The sequence below is a fragment of the Arvicola amphibius genome, chromosome 2, assembly GCF_903992535.2.
Source record: "Arvicola amphibius chromosome 2, mArvAmp1.2, whole genome shotgun sequence".
In the NCBI taxonomy this organism is placed as follows: domain Eukaryota; kingdom Metazoa; phylum Chordata; class Mammalia; order Rodentia; family Cricetidae; genus Arvicola; species Arvicola amphibius.
Window position 1 is genome coordinate 26,000,424 of NC_052048.2, and position 16,724 is coordinate 26,017,147.

General features: G+C 48.2%; 1 protein-coding gene across 1 annotated transcript in view; it reads left to right on the forward strand.

Annotated features, from left to right (window-relative positions):
- The first annotated feature begins 2,681 nt into the window (after window positions 1-2,681).
- A2ml1 (alpha-2-macroglobulin like 1) overlaps window positions 2,682-16,724 on the forward strand; it is a 42,616-nt gene continuing 28,573 nt past the window's right edge. The window contains exons 1-12 of the mRNA XM_038319272.1: window positions 2,682-2,743; window positions 3,218-3,401; window positions 3,751-3,913; window positions 4,442-4,494; window positions 8,091-8,111; window positions 8,963-9,122; window positions 9,320-9,404; window positions 10,195-10,321; window positions 11,424-11,538; window positions 12,045-12,154; window positions 13,432-13,599; window positions 15,217-15,444. Of these exons, the coding sequence (XP_038175200.1) occupies window positions 2,682-2,743; window positions 3,218-3,401; window positions 3,751-3,913; window positions 4,442-4,494; window positions 8,091-8,111; window positions 8,963-9,122; window positions 9,320-9,404; window positions 10,195-10,321; window positions 11,424-11,538; window positions 12,045-12,154; window positions 13,432-13,599; window positions 15,217-15,444 (1,476 nt within the window). The remainder of the gene's footprint in view (window positions 2,744-3,217; window positions 3,402-3,750; window positions 3,914-4,441; window positions 4,495-8,090; window positions 8,112-8,962; window positions 9,123-9,319; window positions 9,405-10,194; window positions 10,322-11,423; window positions 11,539-12,044; window positions 12,155-13,431; window positions 13,600-15,216; window positions 15,445-16,724) is intronic.

The following is a 16,724-nucleotide window of genomic DNA, read 5'->3' on the forward strand; positions in this document are numbered from 1 at the left end:
TGCATACGGCTTTGTCATTGTGCAATGCAAGAAGGCATCATCACTTAATCATTTCCCGTATAACCTGTATTATAAAGAAGAAATGAAGTGGTTGCATCTCCTGCTCTTTCCCCCAGGGAGATGCATTCCCAGACTAGGAGATGCAGAGGCACATTTTCAAGGCTTTTGCTGCATGTGGCCAAGTTGCTTTCAGCAGGCTATACAATATATTCTTTTCTATAGATCTACATATGTCCCCTTTTCCACACAGACATGCCAATACTAAATAGCGCTGAAATTTTAAAAAACTCCTAATCAGGGTTTGGAAGTGGAGCTAGCTTAGTTGGTAGAGTGCTTGCCTAACGTGCATAGAGGCCCAGGTTAGATTCCCAGAACCACATAGACCAGGCATCTCAAAAGAAAAACAGCTGTTCCTAATTGGAGGATTATTGCTTTCCTCAGTCCTCCCTCCTTCCCTCCCCACTTCCCTCCCTGCTTCCCTTCCCTGCCTGCTTCCCTTCCTTTCTTCCCTCCCTACTTCCCTTCCTGCTTCCCTTCCCTCCTTCCCTCCTCACTTCCCTTCCCTCTTTCCCTCCTCATTTCCCTTCCCTCCTTCCCTTCTCATTTCCGTTCCCTCCCCATTTCCCTTCCCTCCTTTCCTCCCCACTTCCCTTCCCTCCCCACTTCCTTCCCTTCCTTTCTTCCCTCCCACTTCGCCTTCCCTCCTTCCTCCCCACTTTCTTCCTCCCCACTTCCTTCGCATTCCTTCCTTCCTCCTTATCCTCTCCACTTCCTTCCTTTCTCCTCATTTCCCTTCTCCTCATTGCCCCTCCCCATTTCCCTTCCCTCCTTCCCTCTCCACTTCCCTTCCTTTCTTCCCTCCTCATTTCCCTTCCCTCTTTCCCTCCTCATTTCCCTTCCCTCCTTCCCTTCTCATTTCCCTTCCCTCCCCATTTCCCTTCCCTCCTTTCCTCCCCACTTCCCTTCCCTCCCCACTTCCTTCCCTTCCTTTCTTCACTCCCCACTTCCCTTCCCTCCTTTCCTCCCCACTTTCCTTCTTCCCTCCCCACTTCCCTTCCCATTTCCCTTCCCTCCTTTCCTCTCCCCTTCCCTTCCTTTCTTCCCTCCTCCTTTCCCTTCCCTCCTTCCCTTCTCATTTCCCTTCCCTCCCCATTTCCCTTCCCTCCTTCCCTTCTCATTTCCCTTCCCTCCTTCCCTCTCCACTTCCCTTCCTTTCTTCCCTCCTCATTTCCCTTCCCTCCTTCCCTTCTCATTTCCCTTCCCTCCTTCCCTTCTCATTTCCCTTCCCTCCCCATTTCCCTTCCCTCCTTTCCTCTCCACTTCCCTTCCTTCTTCCCTCCTCATTTCCCTTCCCTCCTTCCCTTCTCATTTCCCTTCCCTCCCCATTTCCCTTCCCTCCTTTCCTCCCCACTTCCCTTCCCTCTCCACTTCCCTTCCCTCCTTCCCCCTACTTCCCTTCCCTCCCCACTTCCCTTCCTTTTTTCCCTTCCCACTTCCCTTCCCTCCTTCCCCCACTTCCCTTCCCTCCCCACTTCCCTTCTCTCCTTCCCTCCCTACTTCTCTTCTCCCCCCACTTCCCTCCTTCCCTTTTGTATTTTTTTATTTTACTTTTAAACTCTTTTGGCCCCCCTCATTCAGCTCCCAAATAAATACACATGAAGTCTTATTCTTTCTTGTAACTGTCCAGCCTTAGTTTGGCTTGTTTCTAGCCAACTTTTTAGAAATTATCCCATCTACTGCCTCTGGAGTGCTGGGATTAAAGCTGTGTGCCTCCCTAGCCTTTCTTTACTTCTGTGGCTGGCTGTGTAGATGGGGGGCTGGTCCTTTGCATCCTCTGCTCCTCCTGTTCTCGTTCCTTGATCTTCTCTCCCCAGATTTCTCCTCCTATTTGTTCTGTCTGCCAACCACTCCCCATACCCTCCTGCCTATCCTTTCCCCTGCCTTGCTATTGGCTGTTCAGCTCTTTATTAGACCAATCAGGTGTTTTAGACAGGCAAAGTAACACAGCTTCTCAGAGTTAAACAAATGCAACATAAAAGAATGCAACACATCTTTGCCTCATTAAATAAATATTCCACAGCACAAACAGATGTAACCCATCTTAAATAACTATTCCACAACATCCCTTCTCTCTCCCTTCTTCCCTTTTGGGACTGGGCCTCACGTAGCCCAAGCTGACTTCGAGCTCACAGCTCACCCAAGGTTGCCCCTAAGTCCCCAACCCTCCCGCCTGTCACTCAGAGTCTGGGTTTTCTGGCACCCGCCACCGCACAGAGCCACACTGGCTGCCCTGTGCTGATACTGTAGGACTCCCTGTGCCCAGTGTACTTAGCAGAATGACAAAGAAGCAAGGAGATCAAAGGAGACTGTGAATTGGGAAGGAATCCAGAAATTAAAGGAGGAGCCCAGCATGTGTTCTGCAGCTTCACCTCCAGGAATACTCAGCCACACCCAGAGCCAGTGTTGAGGACTGGCTGGACCAGTATGAGTGTTCTAGAAAGAGTCAAGAAGGGAACAGTGGCCCTGCCCTGCTCTGCCTCCCCAGCCTGAGGCATGGTGGTTGATTGGCCAGTGTCCAGTCTTGTTGCACTCCCCGGCCGGGTGCTCAGGATTTAAGCGGGAGAGCATCAGGAGCAGAGCTCCTGGTTCCTGATCCTGGGGAATCCGGCTCAGCCACCAAGATGCCGGCTCCACTTCTACTGGGAATGCTGCTCCTAGTGTCTGTGGCAGCAGGCCTCTCTCCGTGAGTTAATTGGGCCCAATGGCTTTTTGGGGGGACTCTGTCTTTCTCAAGCTTAAATGTGGACAAGTGAAGACACACCCACAGTTTCCTTTGCTTTCTTTCTCCTCTCGTTCCCTTATTCCTTTCCTAGAATGAAAAGCTGAAACACCAAACTTGAGCTTAACCACAGCAACACGATAACACAAAAATGTATGGGCTCTATGTATCCTCTTCTCTGCGACAGGCCGAGTCTTGTCCTTGATACTCCAGCCTGCTTTGGGCTTTCAGGGGTGGTCGCTGGGGATGTGGGGAGGTTTAGGGCAGGACACTGAGACCTGTGCTGTGTGTCTCTTTCTCCTTTATTATAAAACACAAGGTTCGTGAAGGCAGGGGCTTGCTCTGCTTGACTTCATGCTGGAGGCTTCTGAGGCATGGGATTAGCTTTTGATTGAAGAATGAATCATCACTGCTCTGAAATTCTTTCTTTCCCCTCAGCACAAAGTACTTGGTAACAATACCAGCCCAGCTTGCCTTCCCCTCCACTCAGAAGGTTTGTTTGGATCTGAGCCCTGGGAGCTGTGCTGTCAAATTCACTATTACTCTGGAGACCAAGGACAAGACACAGAAGTTGCTAGAACATTCTGGATCGAAGAAGAACTTCCACTGTATCTCATTCTCAGTAAGTGCTGATCAGGCCTTTAAATTAATTCCTCGATTTCCAGGGCCTCTCCCAGGCTGCTCACTGTAGTCTGACTTCAAGTATGGTTTCTGCTATGGGTCTTCGGCTGGGTTTCCTGTCCGGTCTCTGTTAAACTTGAGTTCCAGGTGCCAGCTTGCCTACAATTCCCTTGCCCTCACGCCCCTTTTGGTTCATCCCTAACCTCTGACGACGCTGCTTCTCTTCTTCGGTGCTGTCTTAAGCCTTCCCTACCCCCGTTTGACTGAATTCTCTCCCTCTGTTCTCCCACTGCTGGCTCGAGACCATTGGTTACCTCCCCACTGCTCCCAGAGTTCTCCTCTCCTGCCAGGTCCCCCCACCTACTGGTGGCACGGAAGAAGTGGCCACAGTTCGAGTATCCGGAGTTGGAAAGAACCTCAACTTTGAAGAGCAGAAAAAGGTCCTGATTCAGAGGCAAGGGAGCGGCACGTTTGTGCAGACAGACAAACCTGTCTACACCCCAGGCCAGCAAGGTAAGGCACGCGTGTCTAGGGACAGACAAGGCCAGGGAAACGGCGTGCATCACTATGGAGATTTGTGATGAATTGGATAGTGGGTTTAAAAGACAAGGAGGGAGAGGACAGGCAAGTCTAGCAATGAAGTGTTCTGGCCTGATTGCGAGTCTTAACTCTAGCAAGAGCGTGGGTGGAGTTGCTGGTGCTTCTGTGTGTCTAAAATAAAGGTACAGGATGTCCCAGAGGGTGGTGTGTTACCTGTAGTTAGGTTCCTGCTTCTTATGGGTAAGAAAGTATCCAGTGTTTGGCTTAAACTTCTGTTCTTCTGTTCATTTTCATTTTGTGGTCATTCCACTCTGAGGTCTCACACTCAGGAGCCCTGAAGAGATGCTAAAAACCATGCAGTCTTCACCTTTCTCTCACACTGAAAAATCTTCAACTTACTGGGGTTTTCCTGACTCAGAAATAAATGCAAGAAAATCAGAGAGCTGGAGGAGCGCTTCTGGGAGGGAAACCCTCTTTGCTAACTCTGCCCATTTTTTCTAGTGTTGTTCAGAATTGTCACCTTGAACAGCAACTTCATTCCAGTCAATGACAAGGTAAGAATTTAGCTGGAGAGGGAAAGGCGCTCCGTCACCAAGGATGAAGAGGAAGTAATGTGGGGCTGTGGACTGTAGAACACATCCAGGAAGGAATACTAGCCTCAGCACCAGCCCATTGCTGTCTGTGTGGGAAACTGCAAAAGTTTCAGCCTTACACCCACAATTCTGTTAGCGTAACATCCCTAAAGATGGCTGCATTTGCATATATATATACTTTTCATACCAGAGTGGTGGCGCACACCTTTAATCCCAGCACTTGGGAAGCAGAGGCAGGTAGATATCTGTGAGTCTGAGACCTACCTGGTCTATAGAGTGAGTTCTAGGACAGCCAACGCTATACAGAAAAACAAAACAAAGCAAGCTTTTCAGGTTAGAGAGATGGCTCAGTGGTTAAGAGATATTGTTGCTCTTCCGGAGGACCTGGGTTCAATTCCCAGCACCCACTTGGCTGCTCACAACCATCTGTGACTTCAGTCCCAAGGATTTTGACACACTTCTGATCTCAGCAGGCACTGCATACATGTGATGTGCATGCATACATGCAGGTAAAATGTTCATACACATAAGACAAATAAATCTAAAGGAGGAGAACGGAAAGACTCTTCTTCAGGGGTGGTACCAAATGGCTTTGCAGTTCAGATATTAAGACATTGGGAGTGGTGATGTGGTTCAGTGGTTAAACTTTTGGGTTCTGTCCCCAGCATGCACACACAATACACACAGACACACACACACACACACACACACACACACACGAGAGAGAGAGGGGGGAGGGAGGGAGAGAGAGAGAGAGAGAGAGAGAGAGAGAGAGAGAGAAACCGGCGTATATTTTAGTAAAAGGGAAAAATAAAAATATTCCACTGTCTTTATAAAAATTAAGAGGCAATGCCAGGTGTGTTCGTTCACGCCTTTAATCCCAGCACTCAGGAGAGAGGCAGGCAGATATCTGAGTTCAAGTCTAGCCTGATCTACAGAGAGAGTTCGAGGACAGCCAGGGCTATACAGAGAAACCTGACCTGAAAAAGCCAAAAACAAAACAAAACAAAAACAAGACAAGACAATAAAAAAATAAAAAACCAAATAAGCAAAAATTAAGAGGCGAGATAATAAATAAGGGAGTAGTCGGAGTCGGTTTTCTGCTGGCAACATCGGCAGCGGAAAGTTAAACGCTGGTTACACTTGGCAAATACACGCCAATATTCCTCCAGCTCAATCCTTAACATGGGGCCTTTCCCTATAATCTTCACTTTTCGTGTTGTGGGATATGGAACCCAGGGTCTGACCAATGTTAGGCAAGCACTCCCCAAGGAGTCACACCCTGGCCATAAGTTCTTGTAATGGGGTTGATCTTGTTTGGGACACGCTGTGGTGTTTTTGTTCTCTCTCTCTCTCTCTCTCTCTCTCTCTCTCTCTCTCTCTCTCTCTCTCTCTCTGTATATCTATGTATGTATTTTTACAAGATTTGGTCCTCACCCCTTGATGCCCCACTGCAGTCTTCCCATGTGTTCAAGTGGAACTTAAATACAGGAAGGGCATCTTTCTGTTTTCTGTTTCCATGGTTTCAGAAGTTCCTTTCCCCGTGTGCTTTTACAGCTGCCATAACTACCTTCTTTTCCAACAGTCTTCTAGTTTCTCTTTTCTACCGCCAGAAACCCTTCAATAGCGGAGATTGGACCGGAGTCTATTGGAGCCTGATTTCAAAACTACAGGCACTGTCTCAGCCAGTGCTTACACTCTACTGCCCCCTGGAGGTCAATCTCATTAGCTACCCCGCTACCTTTTCTTTCCTCTGCCCAGATTGCTGGAGAAGTTGTGGGTTCTGTTAGCAGGCTGGATCTCCTCTAAAATGACATTCCCTCTCCCTATTCCATTTACACAGATCCTCTGGCTTGAGAAGTGACGTTAACAAAAGAGATTTTACCAAGAAGCCATGGGACAGAATGGCAAGTTTAAGGAACATAGTGATTTTACACTCAGAAAATAGAGAGGAGACAGGAGTATCAGAAGTTTAAGGCCAGCCTCTTCTACATAGTGAGTTGAAGGCCAGCCTGAACTACCTGAGATACCATCTTGCTCCTGCACTGTCAAATAAATAAATAACACAATATTTTATACTAAGACCACTAAAATAGAGCCGAAATGGGCCAGCAAGATGGCTCAGTGAGTAAGGGTGCTTGCTGCCGAGCCTGATTACCTGAGTTCTTCAGTCCTTGGGGCACACATGGTAGAAGGAGAAAACCAACTTCTGGAAGCTGTCCTCTCACACACACACACACACTCACACACACACACACACACACACAGTAAATATAATAAAATATAGTTCAGGTGAACTGATGATTGCTCCACTCAGGTCCTCCCAGAAACCTCTGGCTAACTGGCCTCCTCCCTAACTCTTGTGCCCCGTGTTAAAAAGTACTTTGTAATTGCATCGTGCTCTTCCTCCAGGACCTGTGAGTCTCCATAGCAGTAAGAGTGATATTTGTCTCCTGGTTGCCTAAAAAGCTCCAGATCTGTCTCACTTTGATCTTAGTTTTGGCTCTTAATATTGTGTTTAAATTGCATTTTTATGTGTGCACACGTGAGAGCCATGACACACAGGTGGTGGTCAGAGGACAGCCTGCAGGAGTCTACCTTGTGTGCTCTGGGGATTGAACTCAGGTCCTAGACTTGGCAGCAAATGCCTTTACCCACTGAGCCATCTTGCCATCGTTGTCCCCCGGCCCCCCTCCCCGGCTCTTGACGAAAACTCTCCCTTCCTCATGTCATCTACACGTGTGTTCAGGGAGGGTTAGCACCTCATAGTACTCACCCAAGAATCAATGGTGTGCACTGTCTTGATTTCACCCTGCTTTGGGAGTTAGATGTAAGCTGGCTTCCTTTGAACGATCACACACCTTCTCTGAGTCCCTAACCATGAATGTGCAGTGTTAGCCTTCCCTTACCAGCCACCATTAGAGGAAACTGTACAAGATCTTTTAGTGGGCCACTTTAAATTTTTTCTCAAAATAATTGTATGTGTGTGTGTGTGTGTGTGTGTGTGTGTGTGTTTCAAGACAAGGTTTCTCTGTAGCTTTGGAGCCTGTCATGGAACTCACTCTGTAGAGCAGGCTGGCCTTGAACTCACAGAGATCCACCAGTCTCTGCCACTGAGTGCTGGGATTAAAGGCGTGCGCCACCACCCGCCTGGCTTTTAAAAATAATTTTGCCACAGGTGAAAGTGAGGTCGCTCCTGTCTACAGGCTTTCAGGTGTCAAAAGAAGGTGCCAGGAAGCATTTGCTCCCCAAAGGAGGTTCAAAGCATGGGAGGCCTGGGCGCTAGCCTTTCCCTTCAGGCATGGGAGGCCTGGGCGCTAGCCTTTCCCTTCAGGGTCTGGAGCTGTTAGTTCTTCAGACCTTTTAAGACTGGCACTCCTCTGAGGAAACCTCTCTCTCTGCTGGACGAGTCTTCGACCTCAGGGTTACTCTTCTCAGGGCACCAAGCAGAAGAGGGGGTGCCGGCCAGAGGGGATGGAGGAGTCCTCTGTGCGGGTGCTTTTAGGGAAGGTACCCATGCTGCACGCTAACCTGTGTTCTCTGGCTTCTCTTTCCAGTACTCCATGGTGGGGCTGCAGGTAAGTGCCAGTGCCTCTCCTCCTGGGAGCTGGGGAAGCAAGTTCAAGGCAGGAGACTATTCCGGCCTTGGCCCAGAGTTTCCAGACTCTGCTCCATCACCAGGAAGCCATAAGTCCACCCACGCTCTTTCCTTTGTCGTTTGTCCACTGGCCTGTGCCCTGAGGCTGGAACCCTGTTGAGAAGGATGCCGCTGTGACTGCCATCTGTGCGGGTGTCACACAGAGCCACGCCTCTGTTTGTCCCTGATGTCTCAGGTCACAGCGCCTTTCGGAGAGAAATTCAGTAGCTGGATGACAACTCAAACACCATTGAGAAATGTCCCAAAGCACAAGACCGCTGTGATTTTTTTAAAATTTTTAGAGAAAATTACCCATGTTTTAGGCAGCTTCCAATCGATTCCCTCAGCCTTGTGTCTTAAGAAAACTAAACACAAGCAAACGCTCCTGCTGGGTAGGACTTTAAAGTCTATTTTATGAAGCCAGTGGCAATGTCTACAAGAACTCAGAGAGAAAAGGGTTTCTCTTGAATGAGGTTGGGTTTACAACAAAGTCATAAATGACACAGGGAGCTTTTTTTTTCTTTTTTGTAAATAATCTGTATTGTTTTGGGTCCCCTGGGTTGAAAGTTAAAGATGTCTGTGAGCTACCATGTGAGTGCTGGGAATTGAACCCAGGTCGTCTGGGAGAGCAACCAGTGATCTTAACTGCTGATCCAGCCCTCCAAACCCTGCCTCTTTCTCTTGGAGGAAGCCTGACCAGCAATGGGTAGAATTCATTCCCTGCTTTGGCCATGCAGAGCTGGACACCAAGCAGCCAGCCTCCTTATGCGGTTTCTTTTTGTTTGGACACAGGACCCAAATAACAACAGGATTGCGCAGTGGCTGGAAGTGGCCCCGCAGCAAGGCATTGCAGACTTATCCTTTCAACTGGCACCAGAAGCAACGCTGGGCACCTATACAGTGGCAGTGGCCGAGGGCAAGACCTTCGGCACCTTCAGTGTGGAGGAATATGGTAGGTCAGGGAACACGCAAGGCCAGGCATAGGGCAAGGCTTGATTCAAAACCAGCAAAGGTAACATCAAGGGGAAGGGATTGCTCGTTCATGCTTTTAATCAGTGCTGAGTCTGATTGAATCGTCACTATTTCCATACTCCTTTATTACCTAGTAGTTATGCCAGGACCTCATGTGTTTCTTTCTGCTCTCCCCAGTGTTGCCCAGGTTCAAGGTAGAAGTGTTGGAACCAAAGCAATTATCAACCGTGGAGGAATCCTTCTTTGTAAAAGTCTGTGGCAGGTAAGTTGGGACGCTTTGGCACTGGTGGAGATATGGGGCCTGAGGAGCCATGAGAGGAGGGTTATGTAGGTGATTTGATGTGGCTTGGAGTCGTGAGTCATCCAGGAAGCTTTATAACCACCCATGTGCTCTTGCTTTCTGTTTTAATTGAGTCAAGACTATGAATTTAATTTCCTTTGTGCAGCAAATCCAACACTGGTTCCCCAGGGCAATGAAAGAAAGGCACGCTGGGTCTGGTAGAGCAGCCCGTCTTCCCAATTGCTGGGAATGGGAGGCAGAGAATTGAAAGTTCAAAGTCTGCCAGGGCTGCAGAGAAATTTCAAGGCAGCCCCAGCCAGGCTCTTAGTGAGACTTTGTCTTATAAAAAGGAACACGGAGAAGAGCTGGGGGAGGGGGGCTCAGGGCTTGCAGAACATTGGCAAAGCTCTGGGTTGAACCCTCAGTACCACAGAAGAAAGAAAGAAAGAAAGAAAGAAAGAAAGAAAGAAAGAAAGAAAGAAAGAAAGAAAGAAAGAAAGAAAGAAAGGGAGGGAGAGAGGAGGGCAGGAGAGAGGAGGCGGAGAGAGACTTCTGTGTCCATGTGGTGGTGGTTGAGAACACTCAGGCTCTGAGTAAAGAAGCAAAGGAAAAAGCTGGAACATCGCATGACTGTCGGAGCACCTGAGACGGAGTGTGGGAAGGAGGGGAGTATGTGTGTGTGTGTGTGTGTGTGTGTGTGTGTGTATCGCAGGAAGTTTCATAACTGTCTCCTTGTGGGTTTTTGCTTGTTTGTTTGTTTGTTTTAAACCAGATACACATATGGAAAGCCTGTTCAAGGGACAGTGCAGGTCTCGGTGTGTCAGAAGGTGCACACTTACTGGTACCGAGAAGCAGACCAGGAACAGCTTCCTGACAGATGCAGAAACCTCTCGGGACAGGTGAGCAAATGGAATTCAAGGAGGAAACTTCCCCATGGTGTCTTTCATAGCATTAGTGAACCCCAGCATGGGAACGCAATGAGAAGCACAGACTGAAAGCTCTGGTGGTGTGTGTGTGTGTGTGTGTGTGTGTGTGTGGTTGTGTGTGTGTGCTGTGGTGGTGATGAGATATGTATGTAATGTGTGCGTATGTGGTGGTGGTGTGTATTTGGTGGGGTGTGTGTGCTGGTGTAGTGTGTGGTGTGCATATGTATGTGTGGGTGTGTGGGGGAGTGTATGTATGTGGTAGTGTGTGTCTGTGGTATATGTGGTGTGTGTGTGTGTGTGGTGTGAATGTGTATGTGATAGTGGTGGTGTGTGTGTGGTATGAGTGTATATGTTGTGGTGGTGATGTGTGTGTGGTATGTATGTGGGGTATGTGTAGTGTGTGTATGTGGGGTGTGTGTATAGTATGTGTATGTGGGATGTGTGTGTAGTGTGTGTATGTGGGGTTGTGTGTAGTGTGGTGTGTGTGTGCGTGCATGTGTGTATGTGGAGTGTGATTAGTGTGTGTATGTGGGGTGTGTGTAGTGTGTGTGTATGTGGGGTTGTTTGTAGTGTGGTGTGTGTGCGTGCATGTGTGCATGTGTGTATGTGGGATATGTGTGTAGTGTGTGTGTATGTGGGGTTGTATGTATATGTGGGGTGTGTGTATGTGGGGTTGTGTGTAGTGTGGTGTGTGTGTGTGTGCGTGCATGTGTGTATGTGGAGTCACCCAGACCCATTTAAGCAGCAACTCTCCTCAGTGGAGTGCAGCTTCTCAGTTTGCACTGAAGCCAGGACGTTAACCTCAACCCCCAAAGATTCATGTTTCCAGTTCCCTTCCGCTTCTTGTAGCTCAGAGTTTCAAGGATGCTGTGCTGTGCCTGTGTATGGTGTACATTCTCTGTGTAGCCCTGGCTGTCCTGGAACTTGCTTTGTAGACCAGGCTAGCCTCGAGCATGGTGGTGTATTCTCATGTCACAGCAGAGTTTGCTCTCTTGAAGAAACTGAGGCACGGAGATTAGCAGCTATGCACTTCTATGACACATTGTTAGACTGTTCCTTTCTGATTGCCCCACAGGCTGACAAAGCCGGATGCTTCTCCGCCTCTGTGGACATGTCCACCTTCAACCTCACCGGATACATGTACAGCCAGAGCATTAATATTGTGGCTTCAGTGGTGGAGAAAGGGACAGGTAAGAGGGTACTGCTTAACTCATAAAGAAACCAGAGGGAGCCGGTGAGATGACCCAGAGGTGGAGGAGCCTGCCGCTGTTCTGATGTCCCGAGTTCAAGCCCTGAGGCTCACACAGTGGAAGGAGAGAATCAACTCCTGTAAGCCATGGTGCACATACAACAGCACACAAACACACACAAAATAAGTAAGTAAATAAATAAAATGTGAGCCGCCCACAAATAAAATGCAACAAGAAGGAGAAGGAAAAGAAGAAGGAGAAGGAGGAGAAGATAGGAAAAGGGGGACCCCTATTCCTAGTCCTTAGTCCGGGGAAGTCCCAGACACTCCTGCTATCTATTACTTACCTCCCCCAAAGTTTAGGGAGATAGAGTTGATTTGCTTTGACATTTGGTCAGAAAAACAGCTTCGTATTCCCCATGACACCATCCTCTCTAGAATTTTATGTTCAACATGAAGGTGAGAATCCCAGGACTCAGGACATGACATATCTGTTTCCTTCTGCAGGACTGGAGGCCAATACCACCCAGGATGTCTTCATTTCCTCAAAGATCGGATCCATGACCTTCGAAGACACTAATAATTTCTATTACCCCAATTTCCCCTTCAGTGGGAAGGTATGCTAATTTGTCTTTTCATAGACCCAGACAAGCCAACTAACCAACCAACCAACCAACCAACCAACCACCAAACTGAATTAGTCATTCCCACCTCCCTCCTGCCGCCCTAGATGCTTCATGTCCCTTTACATATTTAATCTTTACAATACTCCTACGAGGTAGACACTGTCATTTGGCCCCACTTTACAAATGACAGAACTGAGGCGAGAGAGAGTGGCTTTCCATAGGTCTGTCATATGACCAATCTGTCGCAATGAGCATCTTAACTCCTTTTTTGGTGCCTTCAAAATCAGAGTGAAATTCTAGGCTCTTTGTGAGACCAGAGGTGGAGCTGTCATCCTCCTCTCTTCCTCTTTCTAAAAGTTTATTATCATTATTATTAATTTACTAGGAGCTATTAATTTAGTTAGGAGCTGCCATGTGGGTGCTGGGAACTGAAGCTGGGTCCTCTGCAAGAGCAGCCAGTGCTCTTAACTGCTGATTCATTTCCTAAGATTGAGATCTTTGAATTTAAGAGCTGCAGTACTCCAGGGAAATCATTTAGCCTGGGCTCCTGTATGTTGACAAGATTAACACCAGCCTGGTCTACAGAGCAAGTTCCAGGACAGCCAGGGCTCTTACACAGAGAAACCCTGTCTCAAAAAGCCAAAACCAAACAACCAAACAACAAGAACAACAAAACAGAAAAGAAATAAAAGGAAGAAAGAGACCCTCACATTTGAGGCCAGCTGACCTTAATAACTAGAACCTACAGACATAAATAAACAAACATTTAAATAGAATCCAAACAATGCACAGAGCCTGTGCTGGTGAAACGCTGCACAGCGAAGCAAGTTCTACACGGGGCTAACACAGGCTGCTACTCCTGTGTTTCCAGGCCTGGGCCCACAGCACAGCTGTCAGAGTATTTGCCTGCCATGCACAAACCCAGCTGTGGCTCGAGCCCAGAATCCCATTATCCAGGTGTGGCAGTGGATGGCTGTCATGTCAGCACTGGGGAAGTAGAGGCAGGAGGGACAGAAGCTCAAAGTTATTCTTGGCTACACAAAGAATTCAAGGCCAATTAGGGATTCAAGGCCTAAGGCCTCCTCTCCAAAACCAAACCAAACCGGCAACTTCAGCGGGTTTCTCAATGCTTGAGATGTACCCCTCTTTTCCTAGGCTTTTTCCTGAAATGTGTTCTTAGAGTTGCTGCTGTCACCTCACTTTGCCTCCGACCCAGGAAGTCTCCTCCGAACTTAACTTTAAAACCTCGGTAACCTTTCGCCCCTCAGATAAGAGTTAGAGGCCATGATGACTCCCTCCTCAAGAATCGTCCGGTATTCCTGGTGGTTTACGGAAGACATGGAACCACCACGCAGACGCTAACTACTGACAGCGACGGCCTTGCTCCCTTCACGCTGGACACAGCCACCTGGAATGCGACCGACATTTCTCTGGAGGTGAGCCCTGGGGAGGCAGCATCCCAGATGAGAGGGGGACTTTGCAGTCCTCCCTGGGCATGTAGCACCCACACTGTCATTCGCTGGTCCCACAAAAGGTTTCCCTTAGACTCTTTCTGTTTTTAGTATTAATCAGATGAGAACCCTCATACCCGATTCGCTACACCGCTTATAGTCCGTCCTCCTTTCTGACCGAGGATGGACCTGAAACCCGAGTAGGAAGGGATGTATGTGGTTCTGAGTGAAGCCTTCTTCCTCCCTTTCCCTCTTACTTGTAAAAATGGCTCTCTGGGGTCAGTGTTCAACCATCGTGACTAAACACCTAAAATAACCGAAATAATAATAATAATAATAATAATAATAATAATAATAATAATAATAATAATAATAGAAAACCTTTAATGTGGTTCATGGTTCCACGGTTTTTAGTCCATGATAACATGGCCCTGTGGCTCTGGGTCTGTGGTGGCACAGTGTGTCATGGCAGGAGCAGAGGGTAGGGGACAAGTATTCAACTCATGATGGCCAGAAAGTGGGGGTGGGGAGGGTGAGGCACCAGGGTCTGTTATCCCCTCGAGGGTGCCCTCTCATCAGGTTCTATTTCCTAAAGGTTATTCCACTTTTCAGTAGTGCCACAGGCTGGAAACCAAACCCTCCACACAAGGCTTTTGGGGGACATTCATAATGCAAGTGGGTTTCAGACCACGTGTAGGGAAGGCTGGTTATATTCGGGAGCTGGACGGCTGAGCAGTGAGTGCCACGAAGCAGCCACACATCGCGGCTGTAGACTGGAAGGCGCTCACTACCCATCCATCCCTGTGGCATGATCCTGGGGGGCTTTTGTGTATGTCCATGGGCCTGCAGGCTGTAAGCTGGCGTTTCGCCTCTCATATCCCAGCCTGCCAGTCCATGTGTAGGCTCACAGCCTGGAGGAAGCACAAGGACCAGAGCTGACTCACCAGGACTTTTCCAAGTCGCTGGCTGGCATATGCTAACATCCTGGCAGACACATAGGAGGACACTACGTGATTACCTGGTGAAAAATATCGGTACAGATCTACTACAAACTGGAACCATTGTGGGAGTCATTCAGCAGTACTGACTAAGCAAGCTCATACAATTTGTCTTGTAGCTAATTTAACTGGATATTTATTCTAGGCTTCAGTCAGTCGTTGCTTTCAGAAACCTTCTTGTCCTCTATACCTAGTTTTCTTATCCCTGAAATATAAACTTGGTCATGCTTATCTACCCAACTGGCACTAGTCTTAAGAAGGCGTATTGCCCGGCAACTCTACTCAGCCTTCCTGCCCTTGTCTTCTATATCACAATCTTGCTGCACACACCATTTTGTAGATGGCCATCTGTCCTTGGCCAGGCCTCTAGGAAAATGCCCACTTGTCATTTGTCATTCTCAGGAAGTGAAAATTGGAAAGAAAGAGCTCTGCGATTAGGAATCCACATCTTCTCTTCCTCTTCCTCCTCTTCCTCCTCTTCCTCCTCTTCCTCCTCTTCCTCCTCTTCCTCCTCTCCTCCCCTCTCCTCCCCTCCCCTCCCATCCCTTCCCTTCTCTTTTCCTTCCCTTCCCTTCTCTCCTCTCCTCTTTTCTTCTCCTTTCAGGGCAAGTTCCAACTGGAAGATTTGGTATATAATCCAGAGGAAGTTCCTCGTTACTACCAAAATGCCTATCTGCACCTGCAACCCTTCTACAACACCACCCGCAGCTTCCTGGGCATCCGGCGGCCAGGTGGCCTGGTGCGGTGTGGCCAGACCCAGGAGGTGCTGGTGGACTATTCCATCGACCCAGAGGATGCTAGACCAGGCCAAGAAGTCGTCGTCTCCTACTACGTGAGTTGGGAAATGGGGACTTGGGAAAGGCTATTGAGACGGAGTCAGCCAGAGAGGAGAGACAGATGCCGTGATGGAGAGATGATGCAGGACATCTTCATCATTGCTGAAGTTTAGAGATACGTTTCAAAAGTTAAGACATCCGAAAGCCGGGGATGGTGGTTTATACCTAGAATCCCAGCACTCAGGAGGAGAGACAGGAGATCAGAAGTTTAAGGCCAGCCTGGGCTACACAAAATCCCATCTCAACAACCAACCAACAAAACTCAGATAGGCATGTGGTCTCCGGGCCTGTAGTCTCAGCACTAAGGCAGTGGAGGCAGAAGGACTGCTTGCAACTTTAAGACTAGCTTGAGCTCCACAGCAAGACCTAGTCTCGAAAAGCCAAAAGAATAAAAGGTTTTTTTTAAATGTCTTATTTATTTATTTATTTATTTATTTATTTATTTATTATGCATACAACATTCTGCCTCGATGTATGCCCACACGCCAGAGGAGGGCGCCAGATCTCAGTACAGATGGTTGTGAGCCACCATGTGGTTGCTGGGAATTGAACTCAGGACCTCCGGAAGAACAGCCAGTGCTCTTAACCTCTGAGCCATCTCTCCAGCCCAGAATAAAAGGTTTTTATAGTCATTTTTCAACTCAGTCTTTCAAGCAGCACACAGTTAAACCTTTAAGCACTCCTCAGCTACAGTTCTGTACTTCAGCAATCAGTGAAGCCTGGATGCAGTAATGTGCCCAGATTTGCACACTATCATCATCTTTTATGCCCCGGCAATGCTTAAGCATACATGGACAGTCCGTTTATGGCGGTTCTCCAGTTGTTCCTAGCCTGGGCAGTCCTAGATGCTTGTGTTATTTGCCATACCCAAGGTTCCACAGTCTTCCTTTATGCTGTCTACCCAGCGTTTTTTGGGCCTTCCTCTTTGACTTGTCCTGAACACTCCTCCAAGCAGTGCTATGTTCGGGTATCTGCCGTCATTCATTCTCATAGCATGACCTAAGTATCTCAAGCGCCATTGCTGTACCCTGTAGTTTACTTCCTTCTGTAGGTGGAGATGTTTCTTAATGCCATTTCTGTGTAGCCTATCCCTTCATGTGACGCCTAGAGTCCTCCTGAGACACGCCATCTCAAACACATTCAGCCGCTGTTCTGAGGAGTGTTTCATTGTCCAGGTTTCGGAGTTGCAAAGAAGGCCGCTCAAGCCCTGTGTCTCATACACTTGTAATTTTGTTGTTGTATGTGTCTCTTGCTGACCAGACCTTTCCTAGTGCCT